The following is a 14842-nucleotide window of genomic DNA, read 5'->3' as shown; positions in this document are numbered from 1 at the left end:
CTCACAAAATTAGCATATTTCATCCGACCAATAAAAGAAAAGTGTTTATAATACAAAAAACGTCAACCTTCAAATAATCATGTACAGTTATGCACTCAATACTTGGTCGGGAATCCTTTGGCAGAAATGACTGCTTCAATGCGGCGTGGCATGGAGGCAATCAGCCTGTGGCACTGCTGAGGTCTTATGGAGGCCCAGGATGCTTCGATAGCGGCCTTTAGCTCATCCAGAGTGTTGGGTCTTGAGTCTCTCAACGTTCTCTTCACAATATCCAACAGATTCTCTATGGGGTTCAGGTCAGGAGAGTTGGCAGGCCAATTTAGCACAGTGATACCATGGTCAGTAAACCATTTACCAGTGGTTTTGGCACTGTGAGCAGGTTCCAGGTCGTGCTGAAAAATGAAATCTTCATCTCTATAAAGCTTTTCAGCAGATGGAAGCATGAAGTGCTCCAAAATCTCCTGATAGCTAGCTGCATTGACCCTGCCCTTGATAAAACACAGTGGACCAACACCAGCAGCTGACACGGCACCCCAGACCATCACTGACTGTGGGTACTTGACACAGGACTTCTGGCATTTTGGCATTTCCTTCTCCCCAGTCTTCCTCCAGACTCTGGCACCTTGATTTCCAAATGACATGCAGAATTTGCTTTCATCTGAAAAAAGTACTTTGGACCACTGAGCAACAGTCCAGTGCTGCTTCTCTGTAGCCCAGGTCAGGTGCTTCTGCCGCTGTTTCTGGTTCAAAAGTGGCTTGACCTGGGGAATGCGGCACCTGTAGCCCATTTCCTGCACACGCCTGTGCACGGTGGCTCTGGATGTTTCTACTCCAGACTCAGTCCACTGCCTCCGCAGGTCCCCCAAGGTCTGGAATCGGCCCTTCTCCACAATCTTCCTCAGGGTCCGGTCACCTCTTCTCGTTGTGCAGCGTTTTCTGCCACACTTTTTCCTTCCCACAGACTTCCCACTGAGGTGCCTTGATACAGCACTCTGGGAACAGCCTATTCGTTCAGAAATTTCTTTTTGTGTCTTACCCTCTTGCTTGAGGGTGTCAATAGTGGCCTTCTGGACAGCAGTCAGGTCGGCAGTCTTACCCATGATTGGGGTTTTGAGTGATGAACCAGGCTGGGAGTTTTAAAGGCCTCAGGAATCTTTTGCAGGTGTTTAGAGTTAACTCGTTGATTCAGATGATTAGGTTCATAGCTCGTTTAGAGACCCTTTTAATGATATGCTAATTTTGTGAGATAGGAATTTTGGGTTTTCATGAGCTGTATGCCAAAATCATCCGTATTAAGACAATAAAAGACCTGAAATATTTCAGTTAGTGTGCAATGAATCTAAAATATATGAATGTTAAATTTTCATCATGACATTATGGAAAATAATGAACTTTATCACAATATGCTAATTTTTTGAGAAGGACCTGTACAAATACATGAAAAACAATAAAACGTATTATATTTAACTAGTTTCTGTTAAAATAATTGGCTGTTCTCATCTATTATGGCACAGCTTATCCTAGATATAAATAGGTTTTGTAACCAGTTAGTACCCATCCTATCAAAGGAAGGGGGAGAGTTTGTTCACCTGGATCTGTGTGGCTGCAAAAGCCTAATGAGTCCCATAATTAAAAACCGAGTCTTTTTCTTCCTTCTAAAAGACAAGACCTCACAACAGTAACGCTGCACATTTGCATGTGTAAGAGCAACCAAGTTTTGACAGTTGTCAATGCTGATGCACTGCCATTGTGTCTGGATAGCACTTCAGGGTTGTTCTCATAGAAAGTGCAGAAAAAAAGGATGCTTCTCTCCTCAGCTTTCAGCACGCTTTAATTACGCCTTTCAGTTAAGAGAGATGTCTGCTACAGCCTGCCGCTGCTTCTCGTTTGTGCATATTAATGAGCATTAATTACACTCTTAATGAAACAATCAAAAAATGCTGTGCAATTGATGTTTGGGCTTTCTCTTGAGGAGCAGTGAGAAGGGCGGTTGCTCCTTTGAAAATCAATGTGAGAGAAATCCAATTAGGCTGAAGAAAGGAGGAGAATCTGAGGCGGTTGCGTTTAATGTCCATCTTCGCTTGCATTGAGATACAAATAAACGGGCCAAAAGAATAGATGCATAAAGATCTACGTAAGGGACATCATAGATGTTTTAACACATGCATATAAAAACACTCAAACACTTTAAGCACAACGACATTTCCTCCTTACTCAACAGACTTGTAATTTCAGAGCACTGTTGGCCGATCAAGTGGTTTTATTATCTGGATTAAGATTGTAAACAGAAAAATAGAAGAAAGCATTGCAACTACTGACTAATCTATCAACCTTCTAGGTAAACATGTCATTTGCTTCCCAGGTTTCTATCAAATAAAAGCCGTTTGAAGCATCCAACCCGTATTTTTGGCATAACATCTAGGGAATTGTGCCTGAAGTCAAGCTGACAGGGAATATGCTGACACTGGCCAGCGACATGTCAAAAAGACAATGAGGGCCATCTGCTGGCCTCTTTGTCTATAGAATTAGGCACCTCAGTGGCACCTAGCTCCTTTAAAAGATTTACACATAAAATAATTATGTCCGATCAACCCTGAGTAACGTTTTGGGTGCGCAGTCTGACCCAAAACAAAACACAGTGCATACACAGTGCTGGTGTTCTTTGGCATGGATGTCAATAAATTTGATGTTTTGTTAATGGATTTGAACCATTCCTTTGCCAGACTGGAATTACGATAAAAAAATATAAGATCAACAAATTCTAAAAACAGGAATTCAATGCATAAGCTTGAATCTATTATGAGTTTGTTGTTCTAACCCAAACAGGGTCAAAAATACACATACAGGCTCAAATATTTACATATACCACCACCAGTATTTAGCTTCTGGTGTAATTCAGCCTGGATTTTTGACTTCTCTTATCAGAAATAGTTCATTTAAATTGGTTAAAGTCATCCCAAAGACATGGCTCTTAGGCAGAGTACACACATTATCAATAGGGCTAAGGTCGGGACTATTCCTGAAGCTTAATGTTAGCCTGTCTTGTGGTGCTGAATCACTGAACTTTGTCCAAGTTTCAGCTCATGGACCTTTCTAGCTGTTGATTTGTGGGGAAGTTGAAGAATTTAGAGGTAGTTCACCATCTTAATTACTCCACCCAGTTTGTTAAATGCACCAGTACGACCGACATCAAAAGAAAACCCCTCAGCATGATGCTATTACCACTATGGCTGACAGGTGTTGCAGTATTCCTATCTTTGAAAGCCTCATATTGACTCCATCAAAGACGCATGTTTGTTGTTGTAACTAAATAGCTCAATGTTTTTCTCATCTGACCTTTTCTTCAAAAGGCTCGTCTACGAAGTTAGCTGAAACGTTCAGCCATGCTTGAAGGCATTTATTATGGAGGGCGTGATTCTGTCTTGGTAAGCAGTTGATGTTAAACTCATGTCACTTTAAATAGTGTCTCTGGTGTTTCTGCATATAACAGGTTATTATGAGCTCTATCCTGGCTGGTTACTGGCTTGTTTTTGAACACCCGTTTTTTTCTATATGAATTTGTTTGTTGCGCCATCATTCCACCTGGGAAAAAGACCAGCTTAAATATGAATCATTAATACAAAGTCTATATGACATTATTGCTGCTGATGAGAAAACAGCATACATGTGGGAAGAGTTTTATAACAGCCACAGCGATGCAGGGCTGCTACTGGACCTAGGATGATACTAACCAGAGGCCTTCTGGCGGACAGTGTTGCGGGCTTTCTCCACGCCAGGTGCTCCTGAGGTAGTGGCAGAGCGAATCCTCATTGGTTCCTGGGCTCCTGGCCCACCCTGCTCTCCATGGTTTCTCCAGCTCAGTGAGAATGAGCGTGCGACTGCAGCTGCCTTCTGGGAGTCCTGGATTACTCCTGGCATGCAAAAAGAGAGTTTTTAAAGGGCTAAAATGCCAATGGGCATTTTTTTTCATGTGTAACTAGAATAAATTTAGATTTAGAACAAAGAGAGTTATCTGCAAGGTGGACAATACTGGAAAGAATAAAATCTCCACATATAAAGGTTTACAATTTTTTTTTTTTATTCCCTGACAGTCTTAAATTGAGAAAAAGTACAATGTACCACTACAAGGAAACTATGTCAGTAAAAGCTGTTTCACATTTAATAATTAGGAAACAATACATTGTTAATATAACTGAATTATGGTTTGAAATGAAATAAGATTGAACTTAAAAGAAACAAAATAACATCAACTGGGGATAAAGTTAAAAAAATGCACTGTCTTACAAAAGTATTCAAACCTCTTGAACTTTTTTTTACCTGTGTCACATTAGAACTACAACCTACAGTGTATTTTATTAGGATTTATGTGTTACACCAATACAAGTGGTAGGAAAATTATATGTTTACAGCAATATTTTGCAATAGTTGTAGCTGAAAGTCTTTTTGGGTATAGTTCTACCAGACTCCCTTCCCTAGTTAATGGTCTCCTTGCCTGTTTGTCAATTAAGTTCACAAAGACTTTTAATAGCTTAAAGAATAGAGATCGGAACATTGTTTCCAAGTATAAATGGTAAATGGACTGAACTTATATAGCGCTTTTCCAGTCATACAGACCGCTCAAAGCACTTTACACTAGAGCCACATTCACCCAATTGCACTCACTAACGCTCACACAGTCATACACCAATACGCAGATTGGTAGGCAACTTGAGGTTAAGTGCCTTGCCCAGGGGCACATTGACATATGGCAGGAGGAAGATGGAATCGAACCCACAACCTTCTGATTGCAAGACGACTACTCTTCCTACTGAGCCACAGTCGCCTAGTATAAGTTTTTTTTGTTTGAAAGGACAGTTTCAGACATTTTTCTGTTTCCATACATAGAATTTTAAGGCAGAATGACACAAATGATGCAAGGAATCTTCTTTTTTGCCGTTTTTTTAATATTAAAATTTCCCCCTTATTTATCTGTAAATATGGAACTTTCTATTAAAAATATTTACATTCATTCTCTTTTGCGCTTTTCTCCCCTGAAAACAGAAATAAAACTGTACTTCTTCAACCACGAAAACGGCTAATATTATATAGTACGTACATAGAGTAGATTGGTATCATCTTCTGATAAGTTGATCTTATTAGAAAGGTCAAGGTACGCAGTTAATGGAAATAAAATTTTATTTGCACCGTAATGATCGCTGACCCCTGGTTTAGGTGAGAAGCCATGTCTTGGTAGGTTTGGAGTTTTACCACACCCTTCACACTTTCAGACAATGGATTAAACAATGTTCCATGAGAAGTTCAAAGCTTGGGATATTGTTCTGTAACCTAAAACCATAAAATCCAGTAAAATTATTTGAAATCTGTGGTTGTAATGTGACAAAATGGAGAAAGTTGAAAGTGATAATAAAACGTTTGCGAGATTCTGTATCTTTCACAACTTTTCAAAATGGCACCTATCCCCAATCTCTATGTTTTCACATTTAATCTCCTTACCACGTCCTCGCTGCTTTTTCTCCTTCTGTTCACTGAGTTTATCTAAAGGCAAGTTGGCCATGTCCAGGCCATAAACGGAGCGTGCCAGCACAGCCGTCAGAGAGTCCATTATGCTGGCCCACTCTGTCACCAGCTCCTCCCAGCAGGTAAGAGAGGACAGCACTGCCAGCAGCTCGTCCCACAGCTCCCGAGAGATAAATACGCTGAGGTTTGCTCGAACCCAAGCCACAATAATAGTCTGCATTAATCAAGAGAGAAGAACTCATCTTAGATGTACAGTATGTAATTTGGTCGGAGACGTAACTTACTTTTGCAAAGTTTCAGGGGGAAAAAGTTGAATAAACATTAAAAAAGTCCAAACTGCAAATGAGTTTAGGTAAAATGGTAAATATTGGCTTTTACCCTAAAAAGTAGGGATGCTAAACTTTCAGCAAAGCTGTCTTTTCTTTGGTTTTCTTGTGGCCTCTTCATTACTGCCTCTGTGATCTTCAGTAGCACCTGCAGCATCTGCTCCCTGAGGAACCAACGAAAAGAAAACAAAAAGGCGTCAACCAAAGAATCATGAAATAAAACCACATGTGTACTTGAGAATGTCACTGACCACGTCTGTGTAGTCATGCAGTGCTCCATGATCATGTGCCGGTAGATGCTGAGAACATTCTTGCACACCTCAACCTGATTTTCCAGGAGTTTTGGCACATCCTGGCATGGCTCCAACAGGAACACATTGGATGAGTTGGTCAGGAATACCTACACACATGCACAAAGCTAAATGTAAAATGCGCTTATGTGGATAAATATGTTGGTACCCCTGGTAAAGATCTAAAAAATAATTAATACTTCACCATAAAATATGAAAAAAACAGGCTTTCATTTGATCCAATTTACTCAAATCAAGAAACAAAATTGACATTAGGAATTGAAATGTTTTTACCTATTCAAATGGTTTAAAATAAATTTAACAGATGCCTTTTGTTTTTAATTCATACTTCACTTTTTAAGGTTGATTAGAGTTCCTTGGAAACTCTAATTAGTATTCAATGGCTTTCTGTTTATATGGAGTAAAAGTAACACATGACAAAGAGGTCCATTTTCTCCATTTACAGACAATGACCCATATTTAATTTGCCACTTCCACAAAGCTCACTGTAAGAAAACAGCAGCAAATGGAGGCATCTTAGGGTCACTAAACCTACATACAGTAACCTCCATTAGACATTATCTATTTACCAAATGGTTGTTTACGCTTTTTTCTTTTAAGATAAAAAGTGACAAATTAATTCAACATAAGCACTTTGGTCTATGATGTATACTTGACAGATTTAGCCATACTGACTTAATTCTATCCGCACTCCTTAGCAAGTTGAAGGTAGAAAATAAGATGAGAAACTAAATCGAATAATTTGTCAAATTAAACTGAATGAATGTAGAAGTCAAACAGATGTAAATTAAAAACACATGGTTCATTTGCAACACTTCATAAACTACACAGTACTACTACGGCATGCCAGGGAAAAGTATTTTCTGGGTGGGTCTAGTGTAAAACCAAGGATGAACTTGTAGAAAAACACCTCATGCCCACTCTTAAGTAGAGGATCCGTTACACTGTGGGCATGTCTGTCTTTCAAAGGCCCATGGAAACTTGTTAGAGTCCATTGTATCATGAATTCTTTGAAATGCCAGGACTTTTATATCAAAATACGGTGGCCTCTACGTGTAAACTGGAAAACTGATTCATCACTGGCTCTTTCAGTAGGAGAATGACCTAAATCATATGGCCAAATCAACACAGAAACGGTTCACCAAACAACCTTCTAACATGTTCCTCTTAGTCTCCAGAACTAAATCCTATAGAAAAACAGTGGAAGAAGAAGGGAATAGAGCACAGGAGCTTTAACTTGAAATGTAACAGAACACTGAAGTGCTTTAGCATATGCAAAAGAGGGTTGTAAAAATATTAACAATAGGGTGCCAATGAGGGTGGTAATCTTATTAAAAACAGATATTTCTTAGTTTAAATTTTAATCTGAACACAAAGACTGACCTGTAGTGTGGGCTGCATGCCAGCTTTGACATCTCTGTTCTCCTCTTCAGTGAGAAAACCCCGATTGATGGCACTGCTGAACGAGTACGTCCTCCCCCAGCTTGACGACCGCCTGTGACCGTGACTCTCCAATGTCTTGCAGAGAACAAAAAGACAACTAAGACAGAGGCTAGGATACCCACACCAAAGAGGTTTTATGCTTGCATTGTATGGAGAAGTAAGATTTTCAGAATCATGGATAACCATTTCTACTTTACTGTTCTTTACACAGCAGATGAAGACTACTCTTACGAGTGCTGGCCATACGTCAAACTGATGTAAATTCATTGTTAACATTGTCATTTTTTGTGAATTTTACTTTTACATTCATGATGTCTGCATCTGTGCTTAGAATGCGCTCAGAATGGTCATCCACTTCATCTTCATGTGTAGTTGGGTCGGGCTCCGTCATGAAGATGGGCTTCTCCAGCAGGAGCCACTTTCTGTACACTTTGATCACCTTCCTGGTTGCCGAGGCTTCACAGGATGGCAACAAGAAAGCCTGTGGGATTGGATACAGACTGTTAGTAGAACGGAAGTAATTCAGTCAGGATAAACATATGACCACAAGAGGGAGACATGGTACATGATATGAGAATAGTTCTTATGTGTGCAGATATTTGCTGTACCTGGTGGAAGACTTCATTGACAAAATTAATGTTGTCCCTTGTGGACAGCAGAATGGAATGCACCATGTCATAGACATGCTTGTGCTCCTCCTCAATGCTACACAAACTGGAATCACTGGGCCGTCGATCAGACAGCGTGCTGCTGTTGGAGTGGCTCTTTTCCGTATCCCCTGGTGGCCCGTTAGTATCCCCATCAGAGGTCTTCTCTTTCTCCTGGCTGCTACTGCCTGCAGTGACAGTCTGGCAGAAAGAAACAGGGTGAGAGAGATTAGAAGCCCAGCATATGTTAAAGGAAAAACTATAACCGAAGAAAAAAACTATACCCCTACACCCTAAGCTGCCATTTAATTTGGTGCATCAAGCAACACTGAATGAAATTAAACAGTTAAAGAAGACTGTAGTTTGTGGAGGTGTAACACTACTCTTCAGAAGGCTATACAATAAAATTGCTCTCTTTCCATTTTCTTTACTGATATAAGAGAGTATGGAGTGTGGACTGTACTGTATCTGCTTTCTCTATTCCCTTGTATGTGGTGAGATTCTCCTGCAACAATCTTGCATTGTTTATGACAGATTGAGAAATGAACAGAGCGGCATCATGTTCACCTGGATGAGTTTGGGAATGACCTCAGTGCCGTTCTTGGCGCTCTGCGCCGCAGCAGCACTGCTGACATACTTCTTCTCCAGGAAGAAGGTGACCAGCCAGGTGATGAAGGCCACTCTGGGTGCCAAGTACTGATCCCTTGTGCAGAAGGTGCTCTCATTGTTCCGCGTCACCGGCACATACAAGGGTTTCGCTCTGAGCGGGGGGAGTTCTGAACATGTAAAGCCACAAAAGAGTAAAAACTGAGAGGCAGATTTGTAGTGTGAGCTCCATATTTAGGGCCGCAAAGTTTGAATTACAATTTTTATTTGAAAGCTCAGTTACTGAAAAAGTTACTGAGGTATGTTTTTCAGAGAATTCATTGGCCTTATATCTTTTGCTGTTAAAGAATCGTAGAAAAGTCTCTGATTGTTTGCTACACCCAATGGTCTGTGGTGATTTAGTGCGACAATTTCATAACCCAAGAGAATCTACAACCAATATCAAGCGCTGTCGGAAATTTACAGAAAAAAATCCTGCAGTTTGATTTGACAACTGATTATTTTTTTCCCTCTTTTTTCCAGACTCCGATTCTAACAAGTGCATAAACACCCTAAACATCCCATCTATTTATTGTTGGAATGATATTCCTGTATATATGTTTGGTATTTTCAATCGTACAGCGTGACAGAAATTTCTATTCTGGTTTTATCATACTGAGCATGTACAGTCCGACATGTACGATTTGGAAAATCACACAGAGGATGTGGGGCTACGTATCAAAATCATAATATCATAATAAGCTAGGATTCATTTTAGTTTTTAACTTTTACTTATTGTAAAACTAAGGTTATTATACCATGATGATCTCATACTGGCTCATGCATGATGTGAGAATAGTTGCTTCACAAGGCTTCAAAAACAGACACCAATATTGAATGAATAAACTTACCTAACAAAGGCTTGTAAAGATTTGTGAGTTTGGTGAAGGAGGGGAATAGATGTGGAAGGTAGTACTTCTTGAAAAGGCTGAAGAGAAACCTGAACCCTGTGTCTTCATTCTCTTTGTTCTTCCATTCTAAACTGGATGCCTGAAGCAGACAAACAGCACAAAAGCAGACAAAGTCGGGACATCGTTCAAACACGGAGTGTTTTTTGTCTGTATGACAAGGCTCATCTAGAACACAACACAGAAAAGCTCTACTTGGATTAAAACTAACAACATTTTGGGCAGCAGTTTCGTACAAACAAATACTGTTTAAGAATATTTGATGATTACAAAGTACTCAAAGTTAAGCAAAGCAGTTTTCTTTTGTAGAATATCATTTAGTAAGATACACTGTAGTGATCAAACTTGGAATAATCACCCATTAAACCTTAAGGTTGACCCATTAATGGTAAAGGTCTGTGATATTTGGGGAGAGGAAATAACTGAACATTAAGAAATTTAAATCACTAATCGCTTAATCTGATTGTACCTATTTGTCTTTCTGTGTTTCCTAGTAACACATGCACTACACTGCATTTTAAACAGAACATTATTCCACAATTTAAGGTTCTCTGGAGTGTTTGCAGTAGAAATGCTAGACATTACTATGGTGTTCCTCAAGTCTGTTGCAAACAACTACTGCATGTCACTCCTTAGCTGTAATATTACATGTTTCAATGTCTTTTAAAATAAGAAACATACTGGAAATATGCCAGCATGTCACTGAGTTACCGTAAGAGTATAGTAGTAACTTACTTGAGGATTACCTTCACTATTCACACTTGATGCTCATTTGGTAATTTTACAGATTTCATACAATGAATCCTGAATGTTTTTCTGAGCAATAAGCAATGAGATTGATCTTCAGAAAATATTTAGGCCTATGTTACAAATAGGAAAACAGTTAAAGGCGACAATTCTAAATATTATCGGGCAAAAATAACTTTAGGGTTTTACATGTCAGGACATAATTATCTGATCTTTACTAGGAACAAAAAACGTTTAAATCTAACATCAAATATGAAATAATAAAAATAGAAAAAATAGATAACATGTAAAAAACTACTTTTGCTGCTTTCATTGGATTTAAAAGAGAAAGTGACGTGAAAGTTTATTATTACCTGGATGACCATGTACTTGAGCAGCGTTTCAAGAAAGCAACAGGTCAGGTCGTCTGCAACTTTCTCTCCAGATACAGCTGGAACCAACGGCATGATCTCCTCAGGCACTACCTTGGCTGCGCAGATTAAAAAGATACAATAAATCCAAAAAAAGAGCTCTCCGTTTATTAAACTAAGCAAACATCCTGCATTCAACTCAACCTTCTAGGGAGTTAGAAGATGGGTTGTTGATGATGGTGTCAAGCGTGCAGGGTCCTCTAGAGGAGGGAACAGCAGGGAATCCTGGAACCAGGCAGGCAAAGATAAGGAACTGCTCCTCGGCACAGTTGTCCCTTAGAGCCTGGAGCCACAGCAGGAAGAGACGGATTCCCTCACATCGGATCTAGAGGGAAGATATATTATTTTATTTTATATACAAAGAATTTGAATTTTAACAAAGTAGTAGTAAAGAAGGTGTCTGCAGGTGGACGTTTACATTAGAATTGGAAACCAACAGAGGACTTACTTTGAATGAATTTCCAGCGTGCAGAAGTTTTTTCAGAATAGAACCTGCACAAGTGAAAAAAAAAAAAACACACACATTTAGACATTTTTAAAAACCAAATATTCAGCCGAAGTCTCACAATAGTCAGTTTCTCTCAGAAAAACTGACTTTGAAGGGGCATCTTGACAAACAAACGGGCCAAGTGGTACAGCATCACATTATCAAGATGCAAATTAACGTTAGTTGACAGTAAGAGGCATCCATGAAGCCCATCTGTTTCCGCTGTAATCAAATGAGACACTGCTCTGATTGCAAGCCAGAAGAGGTTTGTGTGAATGGGGGTATACTCTTGACAGGCAGCAGACAGCCCTGTTAGCCCAAATAGAGATGTTTAGGGTAGGGATTAGACCACGTTAAATTGGAACATAACTTCATACTTGTTAAAGTATATTACTAATCAGAAAAAAGAATAAATAACTAACAAAAACAGTAAAGCAGACTGAGTGCTTTACTTTGGTATAAAAGGTCATAATGTTAGGTTATTGCCTTAGTAACCAATACCTCCTTAGTGATATGTATAGGAGTAGAGCTGAAACGTTTTAGAGTAATTGTGCTTCAATGATTTTTTAATATATAATGCAAGAGGCTTATGTGTCACCGTTATGTGCAACACCTAGAGTATCTTTCAAACAGAACAGTTACAGACACAGCAACACCTTTTGTCATCATTTATTCAAGTGCTTTGGGCTACAGCTGCATGTGCAAACTGGAATCTAGGGGAGCTTACACTTCTCCCATGACCACAGGCAAAGGTCTGGCCTTAATGTTTTTCTGTTTCCTCTTAAGATCTGATATTTTTCAAGCCTCTGATGTTACTTCTCTTGATTGTGCCATCACTTAAAATGGCTATATTTATGTCTAGTTCATCAGCAATGGATGGATGGACTACAAAGATAAAAGAATGGTTGAAAGAATTACAGATCGATTCCTAGATTGATCGATGTTGCAACAGGTGTTGTAAAAGCTGTAAATGCCAGTTATCACCCTTAAACTGCTGGCAACAGAAGTAACTATTAAAAACACAGAAAATATGTATACATAATAATATATCTTTTCATATTCATGGACCTGAGGTCGGAAGCATCTTAACAGCTGTGTGAAATGTCCGTGACCTTGCAATTCTCAGATTGAAAGGAACTAAACAACCGAGTCATTAATGTCATTGTAGCCACCAGGGAACTTGTCACAAGTCAGAGATTTGCTCTCAATAATGGAATTGGATGTAAAATGTGATAAGAAAAAAAAATGACAGTTATCTTGCCTCAAGTGGTTAAATAACAGCACCACATCTCAACCAGTGACACATGAACTGCAGAGTGGAAGAGAAAATCCCTTTTGAGTGCAGGGCGGAATAAGGGGCGTCTTTAAACACATCATAAATTTCTCATTCAGCGACAGACAAAATGGAGAACGAAACAACAGCTATAACGGGGGTTATCTCCTGCAAAAGTTTTATGGTTTTTAGGCAGCATCAATACTTTTAAGTATACCTGAATTAATTAGAATTTTAAATCAAGGGCTCATTTGCATTTTCATCACTTCCAAGACTAATTTATTTCTCCTCCTTGGTATAACACTTAGATGTGCTTGTGATTGCTTTTTACCCTCTAAAGTGTCTCAGAGGCTCTGAACACTCAGAAGAATAAAGACTGTCTGTAGGTGTTACTAAGCATTAAGTTAGGGCAGGCATTTAAATCGTTACATTGTTTAAGTACATACCTATACTGTGAAACTGCCATCGGTTGTAGATTTTCTCAGGCAGGTGTTGAAGAATTTTCTGAAGAAAAGAAAAAGTTAGGATTAGGTTTTGGATTTGTCAATGAGTGATACTGAAAGGTTTGCCATTTTCATTATCAGCGAGGAAGCACAGATAGGTACGAAGTTGAAACTTCATTTTCTACAACACATCAAAACGTGTTAAGAAATGCCTGTGAGGAACTTAGTGTGCAAGAGAGAGTGAGACTTTCAGCAGATAACAAGAAGGCTGAAAGGTGCATTGCAAGTTGATTTTTTAACCTCTGTCTTTTATGGAACATTCTGGATTTGGAAATCTTGGTAGCATTTTGGAAACCTTGAAGAGTTAAGGTAAGGATCTACAATGCCTTCTCTATAATTAACACACAGAGAATCCTGTGTTTGACTGGCAACCTGTCCAGGGTGTACCTTCATCTCACCCAGTGACCACTGGAGATGGGCAGCAGCCCCTCCCAATGACCCTGCATGGTTTAGCGAACATAGACAATGGATAGATGGACAGAGACTGCAGTTTTGATAAAGCTAGCCAAGTAAATTGCTAATTGCTAGGATTGTTTGAAAGGTCAACTTTCCACCTTGTCTTTGTCTACTAATAACATACATAACTAATTACTTATCATGGCAGTAAGCTTGGAAAGCTATCCTTATATCTTCCCACATTATAGGCCTTAAACAGAAACCAGAATTGGCCAAAATTGGAATTGGCAGGGCAAAGCTTTACAAAACCAGAGAACGAAAATTCACCACAAAATTCTGATCGGTGCATCCCTTGTAGATAGGTTCCTTCGGTACACCAGCCACATTAAGTTATGCAGCTCCACTGCTGAACTGGGCAAAAAAACTGCATTTGTTCATATTTTCAAATATACTGATATTTATATACAGTCCAAAGACATGCCTGTTAGGTTAATTGGTCTCTCTAAATTGCCCTTAGGTGTATAAATGAGTGTGTATGGTTTTTTGTGTGTTGCCCTGCGATGGACTGGTGATCTGTCCAGGGTGTACCCCGCCTCTCGCCCATAGACTGCTGGAGATAGGCACCAGCTCCCCCGTGACCCACTATGGAATAAGCGCTAGAAAATGACTGGCTGATATTTATTAATGCTGTTATGGAAGGAAAATAACTAAATAAGTATAGGTTATTGTTATCAATACAAGCCAGACTTTTTGTGACGATAACAATTTTCCCCCCAATTATGATAAAAACACAATATTTGTCCATTACTAACACCTACGTGTTATTTCTTTATTACCCATTTTATTTAAGGTATAAATCAATAGATACATAAAAAGTGTGATAGACTTACTATTAGATTAGGAATAAAGCTAGTTGCATTAGTGCAAGGATACACAAAGACTGGTAAGCTTTTACACTTCAGTCTTGTGCTGCTTCATGGCTCTCGGTCAGAAGTAAAACTATCTATTTCCAAACAGCCAGATAGCTGAATTCGGGTCTAAAGGAGAGTCCAGAAACTCATGGGCACCATCAGTGAGGCTGCATCTGTTTTCTAAAAACTGTTTAAAAAAAGGGAGGTGATAACGACTAACTTTGCTTTGGTAAGTGCCATCATTTGACTGACGCAGTACATATTTGAGGAATACAGTGCATTCGTCCTTTGCCTCCACTTTGCCTAGAATGTCTGCAA

At 39.2% G+C, this 14842-nt stretch overlaps 1 protein-coding gene across 9 annotated transcripts in view; it reads right to left on the bottom strand.

Moving 5' to 3' along the window:
* The window catches only part of ralgapa2 (Ral GTPase activating protein catalytic subunit alpha 2), a 152494-nt gene that overhangs the window by 110341 nt on the left and 27311 nt on the right, over positions 1 to 14842 (bottom strand). For 8 of the 9 annotated variants that reach the window (XR_007035021.1, XR_007035023.1, XM_047344791.1 and 5 more), the window contains exons 4-16: positions 13161 to 13218; positions 11403 to 11446; positions 11099 to 11279; positions 10898 to 11013; positions 9741 to 9879; positions 8812 to 9020; positions 8206 to 8445; positions 7896 to 8078; positions 7538 to 7672; positions 6095 to 6243; positions 5896 to 6007; positions 5494 to 5731; positions 3732 to 3911 (exon numbers count right to left, since the gene is read on the bottom strand). Coding sequence is in view for 7 of the 9 variants with exons in the window: in XM_047344791.1 (XP_047200747.1) it covers positions 3732 to 3911; positions 5494 to 5731; positions 5896 to 6007; positions 6095 to 6243; positions 7538 to 7672; positions 7896 to 8078; positions 8206 to 8445; positions 8812 to 9020; positions 9741 to 9879; positions 10898 to 11013; positions 11099 to 11279; positions 11403 to 11446; positions 13161 to 13218 (1984 nt within the window). In the remaining 2 variants the exon portion in view is untranslated. The remainder of the gene's footprint in view (positions 1 to 3731; positions 3912 to 5493; positions 5732 to 5895; positions 6008 to 6094; positions 6244 to 7537; positions 7673 to 7895; positions 8079 to 8205; positions 8446 to 8811; positions 9021 to 9740; positions 9880 to 10897; positions 11014 to 11098; positions 11280 to 11402; positions 11447 to 13160; positions 13219 to 14842) is intronic. The other variant, XM_047344789.1, reaches the window with a different exon arrangement.

Source organism: Girardinichthys multiradiatus, chromosome 19 (genome assembly GCF_021462225.1).
Source record: "Girardinichthys multiradiatus isolate DD_20200921_A chromosome 19, DD_fGirMul_XY1, whole genome shotgun sequence".
NCBI lineage: Eukaryota > Metazoa > Chordata > Actinopteri > Cyprinodontiformes > Goodeidae > Girardinichthys > Girardinichthys multiradiatus.
Note: the sequence above shows the minus strand (reverse complement) of the source record. Positions and strands in the feature narration are given on the sequence as shown.